The following is a 10,480-nucleotide window of genomic DNA, read 5'->3' as shown; positions in this document are numbered from 1 at the left end:
CTCACAGTTTCTATTGTGCTTTCCTGGATGTCCTCATGTCAGCTGCAGATACCCTCATTAACCAGCTTAGCTCTAAAAACGAGCTGCCAGTTAATTGCTGCTGCACTGACAGCCAGGGAGTTCTGACATATAAGAGAGGTCCTACACACACACTGGCTTTTTGGACAGCTGATGCAGTTTTACTGTTGGCAACAAACTATTGCATTTGTAAAAAATACAGATTTTTGGCTCCCTGTACTGATGTCAAGGTAGATAAAGTTTTGACCTTGAACTCCATGGCAGTGCCAACTTAACTACAAAAGTGTGTAGGACCAGAAACAGGCCAGAGACCCCAGCATCTGAAACAGCACTAGAACCCACAGCTATATATGGCAGGCAATTAGCGTTTACATATTTAAGCCTCAACACAATCCATCACTGGTGTGTCTCACCAACTAGCAAAACAGGTATTTTGCTCTAAGCCTTAGCTGAGCGGATTTGCTGGAAGCAGCCGCTGCCTCTCTGTCACACTACCTGCATGCCTCTGTCATGCCCGTCTAACTGCACTTTCAGTTTGTGAAGCTCTTCGATCTCTCGGTTGTGGCGCTCCGTTTTGTGCCGCACTAAAGAGCGGTAGAAGTGAATGGTGAAGACGACAAAAATCAGACCCACTGGGACCATGATGATGGTGGAGACCAGCGCTGACTGCCAACCCGCATGGCCACTGGGTTTCTCCACACTGGTGGTCTCATTTTTCAGGATGGATCCCACAGGCAGAAATTTTATCCAGCACAGAAGCACGACTTCCGCAAGGAAAAGGAGGATCCCCAAGACGGTGGAGAAGCCCCACGCCAGCTCGATGTAGGGATGCATGCGCTCATGCGGGGACTCGCTGATGGAGTTCAGGTTGTGGATGTTGCTCACTGCTTCCACGTTCGGCAGAATGCAGGTGCTGATGAGAAGCGCAAAGAGATGAACTGCCACGAGCACTGTTGTGCAGGCACTGAAAGCAATCAGCAGCATCTGGGGATACTTGTACTGCACCTCCAGCTGCACCTCCACCATGGCAACCTGGAGGGAAAGAACAAAAGGTTTGTCAACAGCTGCTAGTTTTCCTCTTTTCAAAGTTTACATCCCAGAAAGCATCTTTATTCAGGAAGAGCAACTAAGGTCAGCTACACAGTCAAGTGTGTTTTAGAATAGCAGCCTAGATGGATCATTCCTGTTTCCCACGAAGACGTACACACGGGCTGCAGCTTGGCCTTTCTGAAAGCTTACACATTTGTTTCCGCACTGTAGTTTACTGAAAGAACACATCTCTCCTTGCAACCGTGAGCCATATGAACTGCATCAAACCCAACACACAACAGAAGGAACTCATTAGACAACAAGTGGAGCTCGGAGAGAGCTGACAGCCTGCTAGCCCGCCCGCCCATCACACCTTCTCCTTCCGCTCACCACTTGCGGCTGCAGTGCAGGAAGTTTCGACTTCAGGCGCGTAAAGAAAAGCAAAAGCAAGCAGCCCTTCTGGCCAGCAGCCAGCAAAGTTTCACTGCCCCCTATGGGAAGCATGCAAGCCACTGTACATCTTAAGATGATGCCATTAAAAATAGCTGCCTTCTATTCTCAGAACATCATACATTTGTTTTTGTTACAAATATGCCCAGATACAAGTTATTTATATCCTCAAATTTCTCCCTTGAGAGTTAATAACTTACTGATACACTCAGCAGAAGTGTACAGCTACTGGCTTATGGGTGTGCTCAACAACTCAGATAGGAGTCTGCTTTCTCCAAACAAGAGCTATCATACAGCAAGACTCTAAAGCTGTCTATTTTTCTTTAATCAAATAAAGCTTAACAAGCAAAATAAGCACAAGAGAGCAAGGGGTGCTCCCAAGATCAGAACTGGACTCCTAGTACAGGACTGTTAACTGGCTTAGCATAAGAATTTGTAAAATTACTTCAAGTACCTGTGAAGTAAAACAGTGCTGCTGCGTGGCATCCCTGAAAGGGCTGCAGAAACCTTGTGCTGAGAGAAGTGGACAAGATTATCAAAGATTCCTCCCTCGTAACTCTCTAGAGACCTGCTGGGATCTGCAGCTGCACTTCGTGTTCTGCAGAGATTCTAACTTGTCTGGCAGCGGGCAAAACCTCTGGTGATCCAGCGTGGCACAGCTTCCTGCATGCGTTAGGGAAAGGAGGAGCTGATGCTGGATGCGTGCTCAGGGCAGTGCATCTCAAGACCATCAGGAGAAGACAAAGTCCAAACAAGCAGCTCAGTTCTGAGGAGGAGATGTTTTCTGCAGAACAGACTCATCAATACTTTATCCAGACTTTGCATAAGACCACTGCTGAGCAGCCATTTCAGGCTCTGTATAAAAATCTGCACCATTTGCTCTGGCATTCCTTAACAATATAATTTAGGCACTGGAAGATTAGGGCTATGCTCATGTTCTCCCTGTGGGTAACCCTGAAAAGGATTAAAGGGGATGGAAGCAAGTGCCTGTGTTGGCATGACTGCTGCCTTACCTGCATTTACTCTGAAATCACCAGCAGCCTGAATAAGGAGTCAAGTCTGAACACATTTAGTAGCAACCAAGACATAACACGTGTGTTCAGGGCAGCAAATGATCAGTCTCTACAAGTCCAGATTTTATACCTACATCAACTATTTAGGATATTAGAGAGAGCAAAAATATTGTGGCAGTTCTTGGACATTCCCAGACTTTTGTTCTGATCATGAACATTTGCAGTTTTTACCTTTTTTGGTTGTTTTTTAGAGTTTCCTGTTTGCAGTTTACAGCAGTCCTTGTCATATAGTGGAGAAAATAACAACACAGGATTGGCTTCACCATCTATTACAGGGTCAATTTAATTGAAACATATTACACATTGTCTTGCCTGTGTTGTTTTTGCAGTTCCCCTTATATTGATTCAAAAAGGAGATCAGACTTCCTCTCTGCTGCACTGTTTTGCACAATGAATTTGTACAGTATTGTGATTGCCAGTCACACTCTATCAGCCAGGAAAAGCTGGAGGTATAACATTCATTTTTGGGTGCTGTAATACCCAGAGATATAGGATTCAGCAAAAGCTGAACAGGAATTGTAGCTGCATATTCAATTTATAGCTTTATATTAGAGCTGAAAGCCTGACTAATGTCAACATATCCATTTCTACCTGTTATCCTTCACATGAGCAGCACTCTTCAGCTAATTGCATGTTTCCTCGCAGACTAACCTATTCCCTAGGGCTAGCTTCAGCTGTGCAATGCAATCAATTTTTAACACTGACTGATGGCTCAGTAAGAGGTATTTCAGGGAAAAACATCAACAATTCAGATAGGGCAGCAAGGCAGAACAGTTCGTTTAAGCCGAACAAGTAGTGGAAAGGTGGGTGAGCTCTTACAGCTTTACCCCGTACAGACTGTCATGTCAACCTCTGACCAGGATAAGAAAAAGAGGACAAGCTGACATAACCCATTTAAAAATCATTAAATATGCTGCCTAGTCTGTAAAACTATTAATGTGTCATGTTTGATACAATTATGCTCTTCCATGAAAACAGTCCCCTTTATTTTAATGTCTTCCCAAAAGCCAAGGGGACAAGGGCTTGACTTTGCAAGGCACTAAGCACTCCGCAGAATATTTCGGCATAGGCTTAATTTTAAGCTTGAGAACTTTAAGCTGTTGAACTCTGCACTCACAGGTTTGCTGAAGGACCATGTGCTCAGAACATTTTAGAATTAAACTGCAGTTAAATTACATGCAATTAAGTGTGGGGGAGGGAAGTTTAAGACCAGTATAGCCCAGATTGCCAACAACAAAGATGCTGCTCATCTTCAGAAATTTAAACCAGGACAGATAGTATCAGGCAAAAGGATGACAAATGGCTTCACGTAAACCACGTTACATTCACACAGATGGTCTGGCAGCCTGTAAAAACAATCAGTCCAGTAGATCTGTTGAATATTTTTTTTTAATCAAATGCATATCCTGTAGCAATTGGACAAGTATTGGGAAGACCGATTAGCAGCAATAGCTCTTATTTTCATCAGGAAAGTAATTAAGGAGGCTTTCTAACCTCCCTCTAAATCTGCTCCATCTGCAGCCTCCCTGGGGCAAACACAGTAGCCCTACAGCCCACCTCCAAACAGACCTGGAGCTGAAAAGGACCCACATCCTCCTGATCTGCCCAATTCTGCCAGAAATACCAAAGATAGCAATGAGTAATGAGGAAGGTTCTCATTATTCTGCAGCCTGTCCAAAAGGAGCTGGACTAAAGCCATTGCCTACTGATTAAATATCCATCCGCTTGTAATAATTTTCACCCAATATGGAACTAGCTTGAGTCAAACACACTGACAGGGAAGTAAATAAAGCAATAGCCAAGCCCTGTAAGACATTTGTTTATGTAGTTAAATGCACACAGAGCTGCAGGGAAATTATTTAACTCTAAATAACTTCTCTACTTTCATCAACAGCCAAATAGATGCTCTTATTAGAGAGCAAACATCCATGTACTGAATACCTGCCTGCCAAATTACCAGTGGAGAAATAGCCCAGCAGGAACAGATACCGCAGCTTTCACTGGAAGGCCCAGTATGATCAGCTGAGAAAAAGCTTGCCAGTTCCTCATTGCAAAAATCTTGATTTCCAACAATTACTGATTTTAATACTTATTATGTTAAGCTGGTAATCTATAATTAACATTACTCACACCTGTATATTTGGTTTGTGTTTCAAACATCTTAAGGAGAAGTCAAACGGTTTATTTTGTGTGTTTGCTGAGGTTTTACAGCAACTTTCTTCTGTGCAAGTTGAGAAGCACGCTTTGGTTCAGCCCTGCAGTGTGGGTGGGCTGCAAACCCCCCGAGGCCCAGTGATGCCAGCGACAGCACAGGCACCTGCTTGTGTAACCACGCTGCCCAAATAACGCAAGAGTTCACACCACCACAAAACGTTAGTTTAACCATGTTTAGGAGTACAGTCACAAATGACTAACACAGAAGTCAAGTAACCCAGCAGCATGAAGGGCAAGCACATGAGCTGCTTTTTAAAGTAAGAAAGCTTCTGAGTGAAAGAAATCTACAGGAAAGCACTCAACTTTCTCAAAACAAGGAGGCACCTTCTGTCATTTCAGCGTGCACAAGCTTGATTACAAACCAACGTACGCTGCGTGAAAAATTTTTACAAGCATCACATGCACACAGTCAGCAAGCAGAGAGGAATTGCAAAGCAACCAAGCACCCTCTCTCCCCTGCAGCCTGCTCCCACTTAACTCCCTGCTTGCATTTTTCCAGTTTTACTTTGGGTGACCAACTTCGTCATCCCAGACAGACTGTTGTAATGTTACAGATGATTCACATTCTGGGGGATCTGGGGGAGGAAAAATACAGCAGAAGCAGCCAAAATAAAACAAGGAAAGCTATCTGGAAAGTTCCTGAGATCTGTCTTGCCCCCAGCTCCTGAGGATGCAACATCTTCCCATCACCTCCCATTCATCCAGGCAGTGCCCTCTGCCCCTCTGCATTCAGCTGACAACCAGGCCTGCACATTTCCTGAGCAGAAAACCTCCCCCTAACAGGTTTCAATCCAAGCAAGAACCAGAGGAGAGATGAGGGGGCTCACACCAACACAGCACAGCCGTGTCTTGCTGACACCACGGCTCGGACAGGCCCTAGCGCTGGATCGCTGACTGTCTCCATCTTGTTTATTTGCTCGCTCCCTGACATGGTTTGGACCTATGCAGATGACACCCAAGCACAGCACAGAGGAAAGTAAGTACCAGGGATTATTTCCAATAGGCAGCACTGACAAAAATACATCAGGTTTGGCTCCCTTCAAGCTACAGTCCTTTGACACCAGGTCCAAGGTTGCAGGGCCTCTTCTCACACCTCAGTGTATAACACGATCTCCCCGATCACGCTATTCAAACTTTGCTCTGGCAGACTGTGACCCAACCTCCACCTTATTTTAGGCACTGTGACCTGAAAAAACACATACAGAAATCAAGATAATGTTCAGGATCACAGCAACCACAGGGCCCCAGAGGAGCTCCACGCCCAAGCGCAACCTCATGTGAAAGCAGCCAGCAAACACTGGCCTCAGGGCCAAAGGAGAGCCCAGGTCCTGTATTGTTCAGGGAAGGCGGTGGAGCGCTTAGGATTGCTTGCAGGTAGGGGATTAAGTATTTTTAAAAGGCTGTCTTGGGAGTGCCTGGGCTGTTAGGCAGCTCATGTATCTGTGCTGCCTTGAGAGAGCCAGCCTCGAACTTTCCAGCAGCAGCCAAGTAGAAGCCCCCAGGGAGATGCCTCCTGCCTCTTCAGAAAACAATACGTCCTGCTTCTTCACAGGACGAAAACACTGATTAATAAATTATTTTAGAGAACCAAAACCTTCACAATCCAGAAAACATTGCTACAAAGGACACATACCATCGCAAATCCAGAGAGCAGAGCGGAGGTTCTGCTGGAAGCTTTCAGTTTGGCTCGGCTCAGGTACAACTTTCTCCATGAAAGGGCCTGAACAGAGTGGTGATTTGATGTGACCAATTCCAGATAGCTGCGCCGGACCCAGTCTCGATAATCCATGCCTTTTGTGCCAGGTTCAGAGCAGCAAGCAGGAGTGGAAGGATCCACTGGAACGTTTAATTCAGAACTCATGGTGAGAGAAATGCTGAGGAAACAAAATACTCATGTTCAAAAGGAGGCAGCAGACACGACAACCATTTACAGCTGGAAAAGCTACATTTAAACAAAATTACCCACAGTCAGCAGACAAAGGATAGACCAATACCATCACACTTGCAAGGCACAGAACAGAGAAACGACCATCTGTAATTGCCAAAGATGACCACAGGAACTAGGAAAGATTACACAAGTAAACCCAGGAACTACTCCAGCAGTAATTCAGGAAGGCTACACAGCATCTTTTTCATTTCGAAGCTGGCATCTCAACTTTCCCCTTTGATTTCTCCTTGCTAATGAAAAAATCTGTTTTACACAAAGACACTTTGGAGATAGGGCCCCCACTTACGATTTTGTTTTGAGGTGACAGTTAATTTCACACTGCATCACAGATTGGCTCCCAGTCCATCTCCGTAGAGTACCGAAGTAATGCCAGCTAGCATGTTCAGGGAGTCAACTTTTGGCTCTTTCTTTGGTAACCAGGTTTTTTTCAGTTAAGCCATTGCTCATCATAGCTCAGTTCAGACAGGCACAGTTCTTCCCCAAGACTTCCCCAATAGTCATAGAGCTGAATCCTGTGTAGGGTTAACCAGTGAAATTCCCAAGCTCCCGCAGTGGGAAGTTAAGTTTCCTGGACTGCTCACACTCCGCTTATCAGCCACATCTGACAAGAATCCTGTTCCGTTACTTCCACCAGTGGCTCTCAGCACAGGGAAAGGAAAAGACAATTCCAAGGGGAAAAGCAAGCTGACTTCCAAATAGTTTCAGCATCTTCAGATTCAAGACATTACACTGAAAGATGTAAGAAAGCAGCAAGACCATTTCAGGTGGTGAATGCCACAGCTGCCAGCAGAGACAAGCTCGAGGCCCAAACCACCCCCTCCTTACACCACAGTGTAGCCAGGCTGCTGCTGAGTAGCTCTGGTGATCTCCGTGAACAGATTCTGATGAACAGAATTCACTAAATGTTTTAAGCAAAAATTTCCCAGCTCTGACAAACAGCTGAAGATATGTCTAACTCAGCCTATCAAAGAATGGAGCCCACGGTTCTCTGATTAATCCCCCACACTCACAATTCCACCACCAACCACCACAGTGGTGGCTGGCAGAAACACCAGAGCCACACCACACCAGACCCTTCTGGCTAGAAATACCTGCCAGCTCCTAGGAGGAGGAGATGCATGCCCAGAACCACACACAGTGTGGTACTAATTAGTCCCAGCGCCACATCTCAAGGGCATGAGCACCTCGCTGTTTGCTTGAGAGGAGCTTCAGTCCTTCCCACATCCCCCCAGCTCTCCACGTACTCGGGCCACATGGTGACAGCTAATAAACCAACGTTTGCTGTGAGATTTGAGGAAGTGGCAAAGATAAAAAGGACACCAACTGCACACAACTCTGAATGGTATTGCTAAAAAGGAACAAAGCTGTTCCAGGCATGATAGCAAAGATTAGACTGTAGCAGCAAATCAAGTGTTGCACATCATAAAGTTCTCTGTCCCTCTTGAGCATAGTGGGCTTCCAGATTTCAGCCCCCTCAGACATAATAAGTGTGGCAGCAAGAGCACAAGATGACGTATTCTGAGCAGGTTTTGACAAGACCAGTATTATACCCCTGGAGGACTCTAGGATGGCTCCTGAACTGCTCAGCAGTTTTCAAATTATTAAAAAGGAAAAAAACAACCAACCAAACAACCCCAAAACATCAACAACCCCAACTTTCACACAACAATAAAAACAATTACTGAATAACAGGGTCAAACCTCCCTGCTTGCTCGGTTTCTAGAAAAGGCAAGAATCACCTATTTTACAGAAGAAGGGAAAAAAAAGAAATCTCTCCCCAAGCCTCCTGGGAGGACGGGAGCACAGACATTGTGTGAGCAGCAAAATTATGAAGCTGTTTCCTGTGACAACATCCTGTGTGGATTCTGCAACATATAGTGTGGGGTGAATTTATTAGCTTTGTCCTTAGCTGGGACACTGATGGCCTCTACCCTGCCATTTATTTTTATAAAATGCGCAGGAACTTTGTTTGTAGGAAACGTCAACCCCTGGGACAAATTCCATTGAAAAGACAAATTAATTCAGAGGTTACAGAGGGAGAGCAAAAGTACCCAATCACATCTGCTTCTTTCCTTAGAAAAATAAGCTAAAAATACCACAAGGATGATTTTTCACTCTGTAGCAGCTCAAAAGATGTTCCCAAATAAGTAAACAACTTCAGAATAAAATCCATAAACACAAATGTAGCCCAAACATGCAGTTAACAGGAAAGCAAACTCACCTTGCTGGCTATGGACATGGAGGGACTGAGTGGAGGGCTCCGAGGGCTGAAACACAAGACCAAAGCAGCATTTTATACGCACAGTATCTGAAGCAGTTTTACTCTGGAAATACTTCTCAGCCAGTTAACTACATCAGAGGAGAGCTATTTCGGAGATTTCATGTTCCTGCTTAGGATTAGGTTTAGGAGGCTCATTCTTACAGAAATAACTATCTGTCCGGGCTGTACTGCACAGGACTGTTGAGTTTTGGATGGAGAATCAGGACTTCCTCAGGAGACCTCTTCCTCAGCCTCACAACTAGCTCAAGCCAAGTCCATCCCAGCTGCCTCTTTACTCATTTCCCTTGCACCACTGATGAATTTGACCCTGCTTCGTTTCATACTGCCGAAGACAGAAAGCTCTCTGCAAGCGCTACTCATATCGATTTTGTTAATCTGCTCAGCGCCGTCCAGAGCGGTGAGCGTGGCGGGGAAACCCTTTGCCGTGCCTTACATCTCAGCTGCCCCTGTGCAGTTGAAAGCGCACGTGTAGTGATTTCTTCACAGCAGAGAATGAGGCAGGCGCTGCCAGTGTCAAGATACAGAGATCCTCTCCCACTGCTGTGCCCTGGACAATCTCCTGCTGCTGTCTCAGCAGCACTGTCAGCTTCTCTGCCTGGCATTGGGATGCTGGCCCCTCTTTGGACCCAGGTTTCTGCCCCACAGCCTGAGACTGATCAGCAGATTTGCCCTGTAGAGTATTGTTCAAGAGCCCATGCACCATGACTAAGCCTAACCCCAGGCCCTGCTACTCCCCCTTCTTTCGCTATTCTGCCCCCCCCCTTTGCTATGGGGAACCCCTTATGTCTGGGGACACCCTCAGCAGCACCCTGGCATGTCACACTCCACAGCCATGACTCCCTTCTGACAGTGCACCTCAAGCAGAGGATTCCCCTGCCTGAGCAGGATGTGACCCCCTCACCCCACCATCACAGCTACAATCCTACTCCTTACAGCTGGGATCCTCCCCTCCAAAGGCCCCTCAGACAGGGGACCCCCTCCAGGCAGGATGTGACTTCCTACCCATCTGCATTCCCATAGATCTCCTGCATCTCCTCAGGCAGGACAGGACCCACTCCCTCCCCACAGCTGGGATCCCTCTGGGTCAAGGCTTCCTCGTACCGTGTCCCCCCTACAGCACCCCAAAAGAGAGGATTTTCTTTGTCAGGGTACGACCCCCGAGAGCTGGCCTGCCCTCTACATCCCCAGGGAGCTCCAAAACACCGTCGGGCAAGATGGGACCCTTCCCACACCCCCCCACCACCCCTGGCAGGGGATCTCCCCGCCCGGGCCAGGATGAAACCCATACTCCTCCCCTCCCCACCCCACCCCGGGCAGGGGAAGCCCTATGTAGGCAGGATAAGACGGATAGGATAAGACGCCCCCTCCCGCAGGACGCCGGGCAGGAGATGCTCCCATCCGTGGAGGCTGAGCGCCCCCCAACCCCAGACTCCCCCGGTGGGGCCGAAGCCAGAGCATGGGACCCCC

At 46.8% G+C, this 10,480-nt stretch overlaps 1 protein-coding gene across 1 annotated transcript; it reads right to left on the bottom strand.

Annotated features, from left to right (window-relative positions):
• Positions 1–504: 504 nt before the first annotated feature.
• On the bottom strand, positions 505–6,645 carry LOC104533158 (protein orai-2). The gene is made up of 2 exons (XM_010191569.1): positions 6,418–6,645; positions 505–1,050 (listed from the first exon to the last, which is right to left on the bottom strand). Exons 1-2 carry the CDS (start codon positions 6,643–6,645, stop codon positions 505–507), a joined length of 774 nt encoding a protein of 257 aa, XP_010189871.1.
• Between the last annotated feature and the right edge of the window lie 3,835 nt (positions 6,646–10,480).

The sequence above is a fragment of the Mesitornis unicolor genome, unplaced genomic scaffold (genome assembly GCF_000695765.1).
Source record: "Mesitornis unicolor isolate BGI_N332 unplaced genomic scaffold, ASM69576v1 scaffold37159, whole genome shotgun sequence".
In the NCBI taxonomy this organism is placed as follows: domain Eukaryota; kingdom Metazoa; phylum Chordata; class Aves; order Mesitornithiformes; family Mesitornithidae; genus Mesitornis; species Mesitornis unicolor.
The sequence above is the reverse complement of the archived record's forward strand: the minus strand, read 5'-3'. Positions and strand labels throughout refer to the sequence as shown.

Excerpts from the sequence above, each read along its gene's own strand:
- LOC104533158 (XM_010191569.1), bottom strand. The coding sequence starts at position 6,645 with ATGAGTTCTGAATTAAACGTTCCAGTGGATCCTTCCACTCCTGCTTGC. Across the intron at positions 1,051-6,417 it reads TGCTCTCTGGATTTGCGATG|GTTGCCATGGTGGAGGTGCA; the intron begins GTATGTGTCCTT and ends CTTTCCCTCCAG.